Here is a 19,092-nt window from a genome sequence, read left to right as displayed (position 1 = left end):
AGGCAACAGCTCCTCACTCCCGTATTCTGGCCTGGAAAATTCCATGGACTGTATAGTCCATGAGGTCACAAAGTGTCAGACACGACTGAGTGAGTTTCACTCACTTTCACTTAATTAAATGCTCAATTAATAAGTCAATATCTATGTTTGAAAAATTGTGTCTTGGGGACTGATTATTCCATAGACCGGCAGTGGACAATCTACATGCAGTGGGCCAAATCCACTACAACATCTACTTTTGTACTGTTTGCAAAGTAAGAATAGTTTTTATTTTAAATCATATAAAAATCAAGAGAATAATATTTGTGTCACATGAAAATCATATGGTATTGAAAGTTTAGTATCCATAAATTATTACTGGTGGTGGGCGATCTATATCCACTGGGCTAAATCCACTGCAACATCTACTTTTGTACAGTTTGCAAAGTAAGAATAGGTTTTATTTTAAATTATATAAAAATCAAAAGAATAATATTTGTATCACATGAAAATCATATGATACTGAAATTTTAGTTTCCATAAATAATATTTTATTGGAGCACAGCCACACCTGTTTACTTGTGTTCTGTCTGTAGCTACTTGCATGCTACAACTGCAGAATTGAGTAATTATGACAGAAACCACATGCCCAAAAAAAGCCTAAAATATTTATTCTTTGATTCTTTATGAAAAGATTTTGCTAATCCCTAACATAGATAGGTTTCATATCAGAAAATTAATAATAAAAACCACCTTGAGTCAGTTGCGTCAATTCTAATGTGGTAGATTAATCTAGAACGTATTATTCAGAGTGAAGTAAGTCACAAAGAGAAATATAAATATCATATTCTAATTCATATATACGGAATCTAGAAAAATGGTACTGAGGAATTTATTTACAGGGCAGCAATGGAGAAATAGACATAGAGAATAGACTTGTGGACATGGGGAGAGGGGAGGAGAGGGTGAGATATATGGAAAGAGTAACATGGAAACTTACATTGCCATGTGTAAAATAGATAGCCAGTGGGAATTTGCTGTATGGCTCAGGAAACTCAAACAGGGGCTCTGTATCCACCTAGAGGGGTGGAATGGGGAGGGAGATGCGAGGGAGGTTCAAAGGGGAGGGGATATATGTATACCTATGACTGATTCATGTTGAGATTTGACAGAAAACAACAAAATTCTGTAAAGCAATTATCCTTCAATAAAAAATAAATAAAAATAAAAAGCACCTATGTTTGGCAGCTTTTTATAAAGACTATTTGCAAGAAGAAAGAATGATAGGAGATTCTAAAATAGTCTACTTGAATCCTTATGCTGGCCTGACTTTTAAAATAAATCTAACTTGATTGGTCTACCTCCCATTGAGGCTGTCCTCTGAAGCTGTGGTTCTCAGATGTTAACACATATCAGAATGACCTGGAGTGACCCATGCCCAGAGGTTCTGATTAGGAGATGAGGGGTAGGGCCTGGAAATTTTCATTTCTAATAAAATTCAAAGTTAAATAGTGATCAGGGTTGCATCCTTCTTTAAAGGATGTGAGTAACCCATCAGTGTAAGAATTCATGTCCTCAGTATTGGCCATGTGCCAGTTTTATTCTAGATGCCAAAAAACAAAGCTAAATAATGAAGGACACCTTTTGAGAAGCCAAAGTTTTAGTGCTATGTAGACATTGAATAAATAAGTACAATAAAATGTAAAAGCCGTAACAAGAGGTATAAACAAACTCTGATATGGGCACCAATAAGCACCTGAATATTTGTGAAAACTTTCAAAAAAGGAAATTAAGAACTTAAGAATTTTATAATGTTTCAAGGGGGAAAAAAAGGCTTATTGTAGCACGGTCATGACAGCCCACATTGTCTTCTAAAGAAATCCTGAAAATTGGGAGCAAATTTAGAGCTTCTGTCCAAAATTTCTTATTTCCAGTGTAAAGACGGGAAGGTTATCGTGAAAAGACTAAGTTCATTAGGCAAGTCGCTAATACTAGTTCCTACCTAAACATCATTTTGTTTCTTTGGTTTTGGCCTTTTTTTTTGTTTTTTTTTTTTGTTTTTTTTTTGTGATAAGTGTACATACCCATAATTTTACTTAGTGCTACAATAGTTTCAAAAGCTGTGCCTAGAATGGATCTCTAAAAATTTTAACTCCTAACCTTGGCTATCAAAGGCTTATTATTACAAGAAAAAGTAATGCTAGAGGTTTTATCTTCTCAAATTTATGAGCATTTCATTTTTCTATTATCTGATTATCATTTTTGTCCTAGTACCTATCACCTCCTAAAAGCCCATGCTGCCATGTTGCACCCCTTCCATAGATCCCTCATTGACCTCAAGACTTTTCTTCTTGCAGCTTGTAATCCATTCTACTTGCCTGGCAATCTGCTTCAAAATAATCTGTCTTTTACAACCTTCCTGTCACATTTTGAAAATTAACCTAAAGCTTTAACAAAACCTTTTAGGCTCCATGTAATCTCTAACCTCAGGACCAACCTCCCCACCTTGTTGTTGGCCCCAAGCACACTGTTCTTTTAATTCTTCTAAGGAACTATTCTTCCTCAAGAGCCAGGGCTTTTGCAAATGTATTCCTTTGGACTTGAACCTGTACCAGATTCTACTCACCTTTCTAATTTCAATTTAGACATCAGTACCATGAGAAGCTAGCCTTCCACTAACTCCACCCCCGTCCCCACTGTCAGAAACAAGAAATGACTGGTCCACTCTGGTTATTAGTCTGCAAAAAAGACCCTATTACTGTAGTAAATAGAGTGTGGGGAGAGAAGTTATTCATTACATTAAACCTGCCATCAAATATACCTTCAGTTAGTTTCATTTCATCAAAAGTGAAACCTTAATTTTCAAACCACATAGCCCTTGAGTTACTGGAATGGTTGAAGTATTTTATAGACTATGTCATGAGTTAAATTGAGAAAGGGGAAACTTACCTAGCTAACTAGTTAGCAGAAATTTTACAGTTAGCTTTTATAGGCAACTAGATTTATTTGGGAGAACACACATATAAACACACACATATTCTCATATATATCAACTTCCATATAGATCTATTATTTAACCTTAAGAGGAGTCCTTGGGACAAATTTCAGAAACCATAAAGACATTTATTTCTCATAGTAAGAAAAATCACATGCATTTCTTAAAAATCTGTGTTGGCCTGGAAACACTTTGGCCCGGATAGCAGGAGGTGGGGACTGGGGTTTTAACCATATCCCCCTTTTTTTCTTAACAAGCCTAACCTCAACTCAGAGCACTCAGAACGCCACTGCTTGACATCTGTAGCTCTTGTCAGTGTCTAAGTCTGTGTTTGTGTGATTATTTGACTGGTATCTGTCTCCTCGGTAGCAGGCGAGCTCAAAGAGGACTCGCTTGTATTTTTCATCATTTTGCCTTTAGATAATTTGTGCCTGGCACATAGCAGGTTCTAGTAAATATCTGCTGAATAAATGACAGATCTCAACTTATGAGAGTCTCAGACCCCTGGTGACCCTTGAAGAGTTTTCCTAACTGAACTCCTTGTCCATCAAGTGTCTGTTATGGTCCTAGACCTTTGGATTGACTCTCACCCTCACCTTTGCCCACTCCTATCCATTATGGATGCCATTACTTGCTACCAGTAATTGACTACTTACTGGGTTTTATTTTTTTCAGAAGAACTAGAAGAGGAACTGAAAAATTATTCAATCCAAACATTATAAATTTTTACATCATGTGTGCTTGCTAACTTACTTCAGTCACGTTTGACTCTTTGTGACCCAGTGGACTGTAGCTTGTCAAGCTCCTCTGTCCTTGGGATTCTTCAGGCAAGAAAATTGGAATGGGTTGCCATGCCCTTCTGCAGGGGATATTCCTGACCCAGGGATCGAACCCAGGTCTCCTGCACTGTAGGCAGATTCTTTACCGTGAAGGCCACCAGGCTAGCCCTTTGACATCATAAATCGGTATAAAAATGATAACTGGGATGCTTTCTTTTTTATACCTTCATCAAAATCTAGTGTGGATTTTACACTTGTAAAGCTTCACATTTCAAACCAGCCACATTTCAAGTCCTCAGCAGCCAGATGTAACAAATAGCTGCCATGTTGGATAGTGTACCTTAGTTATCAGTTCTTAGGTGATGACGGAATGTCAGTCACGAATAATATTGGAACTTCACGAAAAGGCACATTCCAGTCTTCATCTCCATCCTACTCTTTTCATCTTTTTCCTTTTTCAGCCTTTTCCCCCAATTCTCTTATTCTCTTCCTCTTGCCTCTTATTTTTCTTACTTTCCATTCTTTTCTGCACATTTCTCCCTCTATTTTTCCTTCATTAATGCAAGAATTTCTTTGCAATAAACTTTTGTTTCTGATATTTTCAAATTTCCTAGGCAATGATAAGGACAATGTGAAAGGCAAATTTATAATGTAAAAATGTGAGGCTTGTGGAGGGTGTACCTTAATAAAAAATATATCTTAAAAGAATTCGTGGTTGATTTCTAGTTCTAACATAATTATCTTTGTCACAGGTTGATTTTCATAGATAGTGGGTATGTTGATTCAGGAAAAAAATATGCCTTATTCAAGACTTGTTACAATTACACAGACAAAGCCTTATAGTTAAATGACAGCAGTTCTTATTTTCTTTGGTCTTTTGAGTTAATCATTGTTTCCCTGGCTTATAAGTTGGTTCTACTTAGGTCTAAATTGTTGCTTACTTTATAGTTTAACAGCTAGGAGTTATATTTGTTTCTCACAGATCACAATGAGAATTTCGACCTTTTTCCTATGTTTTTATTTAATTTTTTAAATTACTTTTAAAAGTCATAATTTTTTAAAGTATCACATAGACTAAAATATAACATTGAAGTAATTCATGTATGGTCTTCCACAAAGTAATCACAGTTCACATCCTGTTGGGGATATACTTAAGGGCTTTCTAATTCAACCACAGGGATGGATTCAAGTTGAAAGGCTTGGAACAAAAATAGAAATACTCTGTAACTACAACCATTTTCCCAGAAGGGAATGTGCAAAGAAATATAAAGAGAGAGTAATATGACAGTTCTCCACATTTGTGTCAAGAAAGCAAAAGAGTCCAGGCCTTCAAGTAGTTGAAATTGTTGGCTACAATTTATTGCCATTCTCTCCTCATTGTCAGCTCAGGGCTTTCTGATATGATGATGTTGTTTTTCAGTCACTCAGCCATGTCTTACTCTTTGTGACCCCATGGACTGCAGCCTGCCAGGCTTCCCTGTCCATCACCATTTCCCAGAGCCATTTTTGTACAGTTCTTCTATGTATTCTTACCACCTCTTCTTAATATCTTCTGCTTCTGTTAGGTCCCTGCCATTTCTGTCCTTTATTGAGCCCATCTTTGCATGAAATGTTCCCTTGGTATCTCTAATTTTCTTGAAGAGATCTCTAGTCTTTCCCATTCTATTGTTTTCCTCTATTTCTTTGCATTGTTAACTTAGAAACTATCTGATATGATGATAAGGATGTAAAACCTGTTGTCATTGCATCCTTTAAATATTTACAGGATTTTTGAGGTAAGTACTTTAGAACCAAAACCCTATTCTGTCACTTCACAAATGAAGAAACTGAAATCCGAATAGTCTCATGCCTAATCCAAGGTCTTTTAGGAAGTCGGTCGTAGAACCTTGATTAGGATCCAGATCCTCTGACTATGTGCTGCACTCTTTCACATGCATGCTTGGAATAATCCAGCAAACAAAATTCCCAAGTAGAAGTTAAATTTTTCTGCCTTCTGTTAGCAACTAAAAATTAGATATTTTGGCAGATTTCTTCAGTCATTAGCCAATAATCAAATTATGGTTAAACAGAATTTCCCTAGATATCATACTTGCAAGACATGATAAAAGAAAGTCTTTTTTTATATATATAAAAGAAAGTCTTAAAGGTCTCCTAATTTCTTGGTAACTTCATGCTATCACAGCTAATAGCACCATTGAGAGAAGGAAGTTGTATGAGAAGCTATAAATGCTGTGTGAGAAAATTAATACTGTCCTTGAATGATTCAGTTTCCTTTATCAATTTTTGAAGAAGTAAATTTAATCAAGATGACTATCACAGAAATCCACTGAGCTTTTTGCAAACGTTCATTTAAAAACTCATCAAAATTTCACTTCCACTTATTTACTGAACCATGAAGGGACTGTCTGCCTCTTAAGGACCAAGCTCACTAGACACTCTAAAACTTAAACATTAATTGCATTAGTAACAAATTTGCAAATGGTTTCTGTTTAAAAAAAGAAACGTGAATTTGGTACTAACTGGAATTAAAATACAAATTTTTTTTTCTCAGTGCTGTTTTCCAAAAATCTTCATATTGATCTTTCTTATGTTCCCCAAGGATCATCATATTTATTTTACCAGGTGTCCTGACTACCCAAGAGAATATCTCCATTGTTATTTGAGAGTACCCAAAACTAAGTTCTTCTAAAATATATGTGAGTGAGAGTCACTCAGTCGTGTCCAACTCTTTGCAACCTCCTGGACTATACAGTCCATGGAATTCTCCAGGCCAGAATACTGAAGTGGGTAGCCTTTCCCTTCTCTAGGGCATCTTCCCAGCCCAGGGATCAAACCCAGGTCTCGTGCGTTGCACATGGATTCTTTACCAGCTGAGCCACCAGGAAAGCCCAAAATGTATGTTACACCACGGAATTGACCAAATCTCACAATGAACTTTTTGGATTAGAATTAAAAGTTGTTAATATGCAAGATACATTAAGTCAATTTTTGGTGTTGGCATTAACTTTGAATTCATTTATCAGAGCGGTAATCCAGTCACTTAGCATAACTAAAGAAAATTAGAAATGGGACACACATACTGTATAAAAGAAAAAGAAAACTGGAATTATTATGAGTATAGGGTGTGAAAGAGGAGTCTAATGAGAGAAGTATGAGGCAGTGGATTCTGAGTACTGTGGAGTATGTTACCAGAGAGGTAACAAGAGGAAGAAAAATGAATATGAGTAATCTCTGTTTTTACACCATCACCATGAGTCAACAATTTCTCTGTGATTTGTGACCAAAAAGGGTTCTTAAGCCCTATTCTTGAATATAAGACACAAGTCCATATTTATATTATTCACTTGAAACATTTTTTTCTTTTTTTTTTTTTTACTTTCTAAGTTGTTAATAAAGTCAGAAGTGAAATTTTCAGGTTAAGACAAGATAAAGTGATAAAATGAATGATTAGGAAGCAAGATGGAGAGTCGTTAAGAAATGTACATCTATTGGGTGCTTAATAATACTTTCATGAATTTAGTGCAGCAAAGCAATAAACAAAAGAAACCTCACTGACACAATGTTATCTGAAGATGTCAGTGTATTCTGGTGTTTTACTCAATTCTCTTATTCATTTAAAGAAGAGATTTTCACTTTATTTTTTCTGAGAAGAACGAGTCAGATGATAACCTGAGTGTTATTTGATAAAATAAGTAGTACAGTACAGTAGTCACTAGGCACATGTGGATATTCAGCACTGAAAATGGGGCTTGTCTGAATCAAATGCACTTTAAGTGTAAACTATCCATTGAGTTTTGAAGACTTAGTAAGGAAAAATGTAAAAATATTGCATCCATCACTTTTAGTATTATATTACATTGAAATTATTATATTTTGTATGTGTTGGGTAAAGTCAGATGTATCATTACAGTAACTTTCACCTTTTTCCCTTTTCAGTGTCGCCAATTAGAAAATTTTAAATGACATATGGCTTGTGTATTTGGGACTGATATAACATTTTTACAAGACAGAACTGCTCTAAGAAATTTAATATTATTTAAATGTGATATGTTTATGCATTGGACTTGTAAGTTTTTTTATGTTAGTATCATTATAAATGTTCGAATGTTTACTTTGAAAACAAATAGATATTTGACATCGAAAAATCGAATGTAACTTCCTTCTGTTTTCTTAAGGATTTCTTTGCATGGTTTCTTAATATATTTTATTTGGCACAGGTGGGAAATGTTCAGAACGCTTCAGCATAATGCTTGAATGAAGAATCTCTAAAGTGAAGGATATCTAGTTTTCTTTAAAGAAGGACACAACATACACTGACCAGTCTATATAGTTCAGTTTAGCAAAGATTTGTTCTGTGTCTCTAAATATTGACTAACATGAATAAATGGAAATTTGGCCCAAAAGACCACAAGGAACTCAATGAGAACTTGAAAACAAGTTTCAGACAATGTTAGATTAAACCACCTACTCAATTTCTGGAGAGTATTGATAAACAACTAGAGACAGTGATATCCAGAATGCATGTGGATCCTATTATCCAACCAGCATTCATTAATTTCAAATATACTTGAAATTCTTAGGTGAGGATTGTGGCAGAATAATTCAATTTTGCCTATGGAAAAAAAACATAATTTTTCACATTGTCTACACAATTGTCCACATTTTGAAAGTCATATTCAACACTGAATTTTCAAATAATTTAGTAATTTACTGTTTAGCACAGATATCAGTGACCATTTTAATTTTTTCTTATTTCTGTCACATGTGAGATAAATACTTTTCACTACCAGAGAAAAATATATTATCTTTTGAGGTCAGAGGGTATTTTCCATTTTGGTTTCAAGCTACTAACTGTATATGACATGATGAAGAAATGATGCCTTCTAGGGGAAGATCAAATTTAAGTATCAGACCTGCTTGCAAAAATAACTTCAAAGATCAGTTGACAGAAGCATTCTGCAGTGAGACTTTGAGTCTTATTTTCTGCTAGGAAGTAAAATTTTAAAACAGAATGTTTTCTATGTTACATTTACTAACTTTGCTTTATATTTACAGAATTTCTATTTTACTAACTGTAGCCATATGACCGTGATTCTTGCCATGATGGCAAGACCATCTTATGATAATTTTTGGTACTAATTTTCAGTCATTTACTATCCCATATGTAACATGTTGAACATGTCTTGAAGTTTGAATTTAGAATCCTTTGATGACTTACTTGTTTCTATTAATATAAATTTAAATCTCTGATGTGATAAAAATAGTTATTTACTTATGATCTGCCATGTTTTCTAGCATGGTTAATTATACATGGACCTAGACTCTGACCTTGGTCTCTCTGTTTAATGTCAGAGTCATCTTATGCAGGTGCCATTAGGAGGCCAAGTATCAAAACTCCTCACTCCATTTATAAAACTGTAAAAAACAAGTGATTAGACTTTCAGCCTCTCAAATTTTGCCATTATTCTTTCCAACACAAGCTCTCTGGGGATCTCAGTGATAGACTGTGTTGTATGCACACCCTGAAGTGTCTGTAGGCAGTCATCTCTCTTCCACTAAATAATTATCCAAAATGAATTCTTTCTGGGTACCGAAATGGGAATAAAAGTACTGAGAATATAGGGGAGAAATGGGGGTCAAGACCTTAATCTGTGAGGCTTCTTGATGACAAGAATATTGCCTTTCAAAAGTCCATCTCCACTTGGGTGCTATATGGAATGATAGATGGCTATTTGGTGTAAAATCTACACATGTTATCATCATACTACCAAAGGACTGAACCAACAGAGCCAACATCTGCGTCTACTACTTAAAAAGACAAATGAACTAAGTAACAAATCATGTTTCTATCATGAAAACTGATCTTGTTTAAAGGGAAAAAATGTTGGAAACAAGTAAAAGCATTTCAAAGTATTTCAGCACTTTCACATTTCACATTTAGTCATAAGCCAAATTAGTTTTTAGTGTCTTTTCTACTTCTCATCATAACTTATAAGCAACTTCTTAATAAAACTTATAAGTAAAAAGAATATGGTGCATCTCAGAAAATATTATTCTCTTACCTATTACCCTTCAACAAAGACTATGTATACAAAAAAAGATAAAAGAACAGTTTATAATTTTGTATTCCTTTTTATCCCCTGGCCTCACCATTAAAATCAGTATCTGAGGAGGCAGGGGGGTAGGGAACCTGAGAAGGATCAGAAGAAAGACAAAATGCTATTTAGAAAATTTAGACTTTTTTAAAAACATTATTTGTTCTAACAAGCTAGAGAAAGCAAAGAAGTAATTCTGTGATGGTCTTCAAGTGTAATACACAAAAAGTCATTTGAAAAGCTCTTTTCATCTCTTCTGATGGCTTAGGAAGGGTCTGTCTAAAAGTGGGTAATGGTTTAGATTTTCCAAGTATTTTCTAGGAAGGTTAATTCATAGCACCGTAGTCTGTTTTCATCTCTCTCCATTTGCAAGAAATTAAGTATAACAGTACTCAGTGTAAATGGTCATTTATTAAATATTTTTATTATTATGAAACAGATTATTGTCACCATAGGCTATTCTTTCTATTCATATTTCTGGGAAGCTTTCCTCATTTTTTTAAATATGTATTTATTTTTGGCTGTGCTGGGTCTACATTGCTTCGTGGGCTTTTCTTCGGTTCTGGCGAATGGAGACTACTCTGTCTTCTGATACACATGCTTCTCATGCAGGGGTTTCTCCTGCTGCAGAGCAGACTCTAGGGAGTGCAGGCCTTAGCAATGTGGCACGTGGGCTCAGCAGCTGCAGCTCCCAGGCCCTAGAGCACAGGCTCAGTAATTGTGGCGCACAAGCATATTTTCCCCACAATGTGTGGGATCCTCCCAGGTCAGGGGTCAAACCCATATCTCCTCCGTGGCAGGTGGATTCTTCATGACTGAGCCACCAGGGAAGCTCCTTTTGTATTTATAATGTAAGAAATGACTATATTCACCCTGTTTCACTCTTTCATAGCTATGTTGTTGTTTAGTTGCTAAGTCATGTGTGATTCTTTTGCGACCCCATGGACTGTAGCCTGCCAAGCTCCTCTGTCCATGGGATATCCCAGACAAGAATACTAGAGTAGGTTGCCATTTCCGTCTTCAGGGAATGTTCCTGACCCAGGGATTGAACTTGGAGAAGAAAATTGTAACCCACTCTATTATTCTTGCCTGGGAAATAACATGGATAGAGGAGCTTCACAGACTGTAGTTCATGGGGTTGCAAAAGATTCAGACACGACTGAGCAACTAAACAACGACAACAAAGGGATTGAACCCGCGTCTCCTGCACTGGTAGATGGATTCTTTATCACTGAGCCGTCAGGGAAGCCCTTTGATTATCTATACCTTTATGGAAAAAAAAAGCTATTCTTTTAAATACTTTAAAAGCTGACGTATAAATCAAGTTAAATCAAGTTTCTCAATAATTGCCTCTTTTATTTCCCAAACATTGATTCAAAATTAAACTTTGTTAATTTATAGATTACCCTAATTATGATAGAATTATGTGAACAATGATATGTATCATTTCCATTTTGTCATCATATTTAACAACTAAGTAGTGAAACTTTGTGTTAAATTAACATGAAACTGCTAATGAATACATCATTCATTACAAATACAGTCAGTAAAAAGTGGGCTGGAAAGCCTATAATCCCTATCCCAAGCCTCCAAAACACACACACACACACACACACACACACACACACACACACGGTTTTAGAAGAAAGGAGGGAAAAAATCACCTAAAATGTCCCTGCTTCATGATTTGGTAGCAATCGTTGATTTCTCTTTTGAAGGTGATATTTTTCTGTTCATTGGTTGTGACTTTGAAGTCCTAGAGGACTGTGTCAATTCTGGGCAGGTTGCAAATTGCTCTGTACTCTCTCTCTCTCTCTCTCTCTCTCAGAAATATGGTATTTTGAAAAGAAATGTGGCTCCTCAATCAAATGGATATAGTTTTTCCACTTGCTTCATGTATAATAGTGGAAATAGTTTAATTTTTTTAGAGCCTCTATTTTCCTTTAACTGCAGAGGCAGGATAACTTCATTCTAATCCCTATCAGATACAAGAGCTCAGAAGAAAATGCCCTTTCAATGTCCAGCTCACTAAATTGCTATGATGATAATCATAGCATGGGTTATTACAGTTGCTTTTGTGGCTGTGATCATCTTACAGCCCCACAGTTCCACGTCAACTAAATTCCACTTTAAGGATATGAAGAGCCAGCCAGATTAGGGGACACAGGATTCAAACTCACTTTATCTCGCTGTGATCTATGCTGTTAAACATACACCATGTTTTATGGCATTCTGAGATTTCATAGGCACTGTGCATACAGGCACTTCATGCTTAATGGGACAGTTTTTCCAAATAATATTTTAAAATAGTTTTGATGTTTATTTGTTTTCTGAAAACATGCTGATGTGTTACCTACATGGCACATTTATCCTTAGTATATTTGTTTGTATATACTTAAACACCAGGAAATTATTTCAGTAATTAAGCTATGTGACCATTTGGCTGAATTTCAGCTGCTTTTAGGAATTTCCAGTTTCTTTGGTCTGTGTATTTGGTTTATGCAATAGCCTATTTTCTAGGAATTACATTTCTCAAATGTAGTAACTACATGTGTTATTTCTGTGCCTCTTTTAAAATGCTATTATTGCTAATAAAGATAATCTTAATGTCTTAATTAATATTTTATATCCTTTTGCATCTAAAATTTAATCTAAAGTATTAATTTCATAAACCAAATTGTAGAAACAAAATACCACTATATGATTTATAATCACATCACAGGTCAATAGATGTAATTATTTAGGAATATAAATCCAACATGATCTGTTAATAATTATTTTTAGCCTGAGTTATGTGACCGAACACACATATGCATTTATTTCTAATTAGTAAAAGGTTCTTTTTCTACCTCACAGAGATTTAAGCCATAAAAGAGAAATTGGAAAAAAAGTCACTGAAGTGTGATTCATTTTTCTTAGTACTTGTCGTTGTCATTCAGTCACTCAGTCATGTCCAGCTCCTTGAGACCGCATGGACTGCAGCATGCCAGGCTTCCCTGTCCTTCACTATCTCCCTGAATTTACTCAACCCATGTCCATTGAGTCAATGATACCATCCAGTCATTTCATCCTCTGTCTTCCCCTTCTCCTCCTGCCTTCAATCTTTCCGAGCATCAGGGTCTTTTCTAACAAGTCAGCTTTTCACATCATGTAGCCAAATTATTGGAGCTTTAGCTTCAGCATCGGTCCTTTCAATGAATATTCAGGAGTGATTTCCTTTAGGATGGACTGGTTTGATCTCCTTGCAGTCCAAGGGACTCTCGAGACTCTTTTCCAACACACCAGTTCAAAAGCATGAATTCTTCCACACCCAGTCTTCTTTATGTTCCAACTCTCACATCCATATATAATTATTGGAAAAACCATAGCTTTGACTAGATGGACCTTTGTCAGTAAAGTAATGTTTCTGCTTTTGAATATACTGTCTAGGTTTGTCGTGGCTTTTCTTCCAAGGAGCAAACATCTTTTAATTTCATGGCTGTAGTCACCATCTGCAGTGATTTTGGAGCCCAAAAAATAAAGTCTGTCACTATTTCCATTGTTTCCCCATCTATTTGCCATGAAGTGATGGGACTGAATGCTATGATCTTCGTTTTCTGAACGTTGAGTTTTAAGCCAGGTTTTTCACTCTCTTTTTTCACATTCATCAAGACTCTCTAATTCCTCTTTTTTTCCGCCATAAGGGTAGTGTCAACTGCTTATCTGGGATTATTGATATTTTTCCTGGATCTTGATTCCACTGTGCTTCATCCAGCCCAATATTTCTAGCGATGTACTCTGCATATGAGTTAAATAAGCAGGGTGACAATATATAGCCTTGACATACTCTTTTCCCAATTTTGAACCAGTCCATTGTTCCATGTCTGCTTCTAACTGTTGCTTCTTCACCTGTATACAAGTTTTGCAGGAAGTGGGTAAGGTGGTCTGGTATTCCCATCTCTAAGAATTTTCCAGAGTTTGTTGTGATCCACACAGTTAAAGGCTTTAGCTTAGTCAATGAAGCAGAAGCAGATGTTTTTCTGGAATTACATTGCTTTTTCTATGATCCAATGGATGTTGGCAATTTGATCTCTAGTTCCTGTGTGTTTTCTAAATCTAGCTTATGCACCTGGATATTCTCAGTTTACATACTGTTGAAGCCTAGCTTGAAGGGTTTTGAGCATTACCTTGCTAGCTTGTGAAGTGAGGGCAGTTGTGTGATAGTTTGAGCATTTTTTGGCATTGCCCTTCTTTGGGATTGGAATGAAAACTGACCTTTTCTAGTCCTGTGGCCACTGCTGAGTTTTCCAAATGTGCTGGCATATTGAATGCAGCACTTTCACAGCGTCATCTTTTAGGATTTGATGTAGCTCAGCTGGAATCTATCACCTCCACTAGCTTTATTCAAAGTGATGCCTCCTAAGACCAACTTGACTACACACTCCAGGATGTCTGGTGCTAGGTGAATAACCACACTGCTGTGTTAATCCACATCATTAAGACCTTTTTCATACAGTTCAGTGTATTCTTGGCATCACTTCTTAATCTCTTCTGTTTCTGTTATGTCCTAACTTATTTCTCTCCTTTATTGTGCCCATCTTTGAATGAAATGTTCCCTTGGTATCTCTAATTTTCTTGAAGAGATCTCTAGTCTTCCCTTTCTAATATTTTCTCTGTTTCTTTGCATTGTTCACTTAGGCAGGCTTCTTATCTCTCCTTGCTATTCTTGGGAACTCTGCATTAAGTTGGGTATATTTTTTCCTTCTCCTTTTCCTTTCACTTCTTTCCTCAGTTATTTGTAAGGCCTCCTCAGACAACCATCTTGCCTTGTTGCATTTCTTTTTCTTGGGAATGGTTTTGGTCACTGCCTCCTGTACGGTGTCACAAACCTCTATCCATTGCTCTTCAGGCAGTCTGTCAGATCTAATCCCTTGAATCTATTTGTCACTTCCACTGTATAATCATAAGAGATTTGATTTAGGTCAACCACTGAATGGCATAGTGCTTTTCCCTACTTTCTTCAATTTAAGTCTGAATTTTGCAATAACGAGTTCATGATCTGAGTCACAGTCAGCTCCAGGTCTTGTTTTTACTGACTGTACAGAGCTTCTCCATCTTTGGCTGCAAAGGGAATAATCAGTCTGATTTTGGTATTGACCATCTTGTGATGTCCATGTGTAGAATCATCTCTTGTGTTTTTGGAAGAGGGTGTTTGCTATCCTGGCAAGGCTCTGTTAGCTTTACCCTGCTTTATTTTGTACCCCAAGGCCAAACTTGTGTGTTACTTCATTTATCTCTTGGCTTCCTACTTTTTCATTCCACTCCCTTATGGTGAAAAAGGCATCTTTTTTTGATGTTAGTTCTAGAAGGTCTTGTGGGTCTGCAAAGAACCATTCAGCTTCAGCTTTTTTGGCAGTAGTGGTTGGGCATAAACTTGGATTACTGTGGTGTTGAATGGTTTGCCTTGCAAAGGAACCAAGATCATTGTCATTTCTGAGATTGCACCCTAGCAACTGCATTTTGGACTCTCTTTTTGAACCATGAGGGCTACTCCATTTCTTCTAAGGGATTCTTGCCCACAGTAGTAGATATAATGGTCATCTGAGATATTCTCCCATTCCTGTTGATTTTAGTTCCTAAAATGTCAATGTTCACTCTTTTTTTTTTTTTCCCTTGATGTTCACTCTTGCCATCTCTTCTTTGACCACCAATTTACCTTGATTAATGGACCTAACATTCCAGGTTCCTATGCAATATTGTTCTTTACAGTATCAGACTTTACTTTCACCACTACATGCACAACTAGGCATCGCATGTACTTTGGCTCAGCCTCTTCATTCTCCCTGGAGCTACTTCTCCACTCTTCCCCAGTAGTGTATTAGACACCTAGTGACCTGGGGGGCTCATCTTTCAGTGGTTGCTCAGACAGTAGAGAATCTGCCTGCAATGCAGGAGAGCTGGTTTCAATCCCTGGTCAGGAAGATCCCCTGGAGAAGGGAATGACTACCCACTCCAGTATTCTTTCCTGGAGAATTCCATGGACAGAGGAACCTGGTGGGGGCTACAGTCCATGGGATCACAAAAAGTTGGTCACAATTGAGCAACTAACACTTTTACTTTTCTTCAGTTCAGTTCAGTTGCTCAGTCATGTCCGACTCTTTGTGACCCCATGGACTGCAGCACACCAGACTTCTCTGTCCCTCACCAACTCCTGGAGCTTACTCAAACTCACTTTTCTTAGTATTATATATATTTAGAAGCACTAAAAAATCAGAGCACTGCTTAAAATTATACTACTTATTGGACCTATGCTAGATCTTTTGGGTGCTATAATACAGTAATAGTTCATAGATTTCTAGGGAACAGCTATCAGTTTTTGTTTGCTCAGAATTTGGTGAGTGCATTCAAAGGTTTGATTCATTTGAAATGCTCTAAATCAAATTAGAAAGCAACCTTTAGCAAAATACATAACATCCACTTTGCAGACTTCTGTTTATAAGTTCTACATGTTTAAGAACCAATTTACATGATAATTTTTTTTTCTGCTATTATTCTTACGACTGTGAATATCTGTGAAAATGAGTAACAGTGTCAGTGGCTTGCTGGCCTCCAGAACCATCACTCACTTCATGCCAGCCTGAAGTTTACACTGCCATTAAAAAGGGGAGTTTCACAGTTTATGAAGCTCTTCCTCCTACATCCTTACTTCATCATCACAACAACCCAGTTGGGCACATGTAGTGAATGTTTGTGATTTCTGCCTGTCCAGCATCTTAAGACCCTTTCTGTCCCGGGGAGAACCCTGATATACGATGGATGAAAAAGGGCTCTAGACTCTCCCGTGGAATCTAAGGAGGGCAGTCCTCCTCAGCAGTTCAGGGGCTCTCTTGTGCCTGTGGTTCAGCCAATGAAATGACCTTTCCTGAAAGCTTCCCTGGAAATGAATAAAATCAGAGCTCCTGAGAAGAGTTTGAGTTCATTCCCGCCAGGGCAGCTGCCACTGAGGGTTGTGCCTGTGGTAGTGGGATCTGCTAGGCTCCAGAGTCCGGGGCCAGCACACAAAGCCTGAGTGTCCAGACAGAACTTCTTTGTTTCTGCCCATTTTCCCCAAGATTTTCCAGTCTCTTCCCTCAAGTAGCCACCTTACATCTTCTCATCCTTATCATTTTTAATTTAACTAGAGTATGTTTTAGTTGTTTGCAATTCACAATACAGGTGATTTTAACAAGTATTGCCATTTCTAATATATAGATGAAGAGAGTAAGCCTTACTGAGTTACTTGAATTGTAGTTGCATAGAAACTACACATCTAGACCCCATCACTTCTACTTAAGGATTGTTTCTTTCACACCACACTGTCTTCCCAGTTGCCTTCAGTGGCCTCCGCAGGTAGTGAGATGGGTTTTCCTCTCTGTGTCTCCTTGTTTGAGTGCTTAATCCTATTTCCTGTTTTAATGCTTATCTGCTTACTCTCAAATGTGCCTAGACCCTTGAGCATCTGGAAGACAAGGATTGCATTGTAGTCATTATTTTCTCTCAGAGGTATACTGGAGTGCTTGGGTTCACAGTTAATGCTAAATAAAGACTCCAATGAAGGAGTGAGCAAAGATGTGCATAAACTATTCAATTAATTGAAAACACAACTATGGGTTTGAAGTTGATGCTAAAAGTAAAACACTGATCTTTTTTAAAAACACCATTTTTTTGCCAATCAAAAAATTAAACTATTTTTTAGAAAGTAATTTGCCTTGAATGTATATGGATATTTACACAGTAAGCTCACATGCCATGCCAACTATTTGCCAGGCCCTTATTACCGAGATACACAGGAATTAGTCTCCTCTTTAAGAGGAGAAGCTTCACAGGCTGATGAGGGAAACAAATGATTCTGTAGCTGGGATCATGGAGCTGTGGGAAAAAGAGTTGTGGTAATCTGAAAAACGATTAGAGCAGCAGGCCCACTGTCAGCAGTCATGGGAACTACTAAAACGGCAGGGAGATACAGCTCTGGGCAGGATGCTGTGCACATCAAAGACAACAGCCAGAGCCCTTTGAAAGCTGGAGAGAAGCACAGTGTGTTTGTGCCTTTCCAGAATGTTGTCAGATTTGCTTAAAAAAAAATTACCTATACTCTTATTCAGATATAATTATTCTTAAAAAATTATAATAAAAACTTGTTATCAAAAATTTTTGATTAATTTGAAATTGCCGTGTGTCATATGAATAAGTAAGACTGTATTTTGATTTGGCACTAAGGTGAAATAAAGATAGATCTATATCTTTCCTTAAGCATTAAAGCCCAATACAAAAGAAGCAACAAATTCATGTATTAAAAACATAAAGGCTATAAAATGATATATTTGTATGTATATAAAATATATATATATTATGTATACAAACTAGGATCCACATTTGTTAATAACATTTCCATTCTTTACAAATTATGCACATCAGTAGGAGAAATGCTTAACTTCATAATGCTTTGTATCGTTCACAGACAATTACTACGGTACCCCAAAGCCTCCAGCAGAACCAGCACCATTATTATTAAATGTAACAGACCAGTTACTTCCTGGAGCCACTCCAAGTGCTGAAGGAAAACGAAAGAGGAATAAATCAGTGAGCAACATGGAGAAAGCAAGCATAGAGCCTCCTGAGGAGGAAGAGGAAGAGAGGCCTGTGGTCAATGGAAATGGAGTAGTGGTAACACCAGGTTAGTCATTTACATTTGTCATAGGTTCATCAGTCCTTCTGGAAATAGCTGAATATATGTTATATCTGTGTTCAAATATATGTAGTGTATTCATATATATTTTTTCACATTTATTTTCAGATGTGTATGTGTGTGTGTGTGTGTGTGTGTGTGTGTGTGTGTAGATAGATAGATAATGTTTACAGTTATCTTCCAGGAGAGGATTATGATATCAAATGGGAAGGATATGATTCTTGTGTCTGAATTTATTAGTTTAAATTTTGATGTATCTCGCAGTTTATTCAACTTCCTCTATTTATGGTTTTACTCATAAAATTTTACTGGCAATACAGTGAGTAGTTTGGGGCTTCCCTGATAGCTCAGTTGGTAAAGAATCTGCCTGCAATGTAGGAGACCTAGGTTCAATTGCTGGGTTGGGAAGGTCCCCTGGAGAAGGGAAAGGCTGCCCACTCCAGCATTCTGACCTGGAGAATTCCATGGACTGGGTCCCAAAGAGTTGGACATGACTGAGAGGCTTTCACTTTCAGTGAGTGGTTTAAACCTTAGAAGGTG

General features: G+C 36.7%; 1 protein-coding gene across 16 annotated transcripts in view; it reads left to right on the top strand.

Annotated features, from left to right (window-relative positions):
* Positions 1-19,092, top strand: part of MAGI2 (membrane associated guanylate kinase, WW and PDZ domain containing 2) — a 1,406,842-nt gene that overhangs the window by 873,666 nt on the left and 514,084 nt on the right. For all 16 annotated transcript variants that reach the window (XM_020903091.2, XM_020903019.2, XM_070469808.1 and 13 more), the window contains one exon: positions 18,325-18,540. In XM_020903091.2, the coding sequence (XP_020758750.2) occupies positions 18,325-18,540 (216 nt within the window). The remainder of the gene's footprint in view (positions 1-18,324; positions 18,541-19,092) is intronic.

This window comes from Odocoileus virginianus, chromosome 1 (assembly GCF_023699985.2).
Source record: "Odocoileus virginianus isolate 20LAN1187 ecotype Illinois chromosome 1, Ovbor_1.2, whole genome shotgun sequence".
Taxonomy (NCBI): Eukaryota; Metazoa; Chordata; class Mammalia; order Artiodactyla; family Cervidae; genus Odocoileus; species Odocoileus virginianus.
The sequence above is the reverse complement of the archived record's forward strand: the minus strand, read 5'-3'. Positions and strand labels throughout refer to the sequence as shown.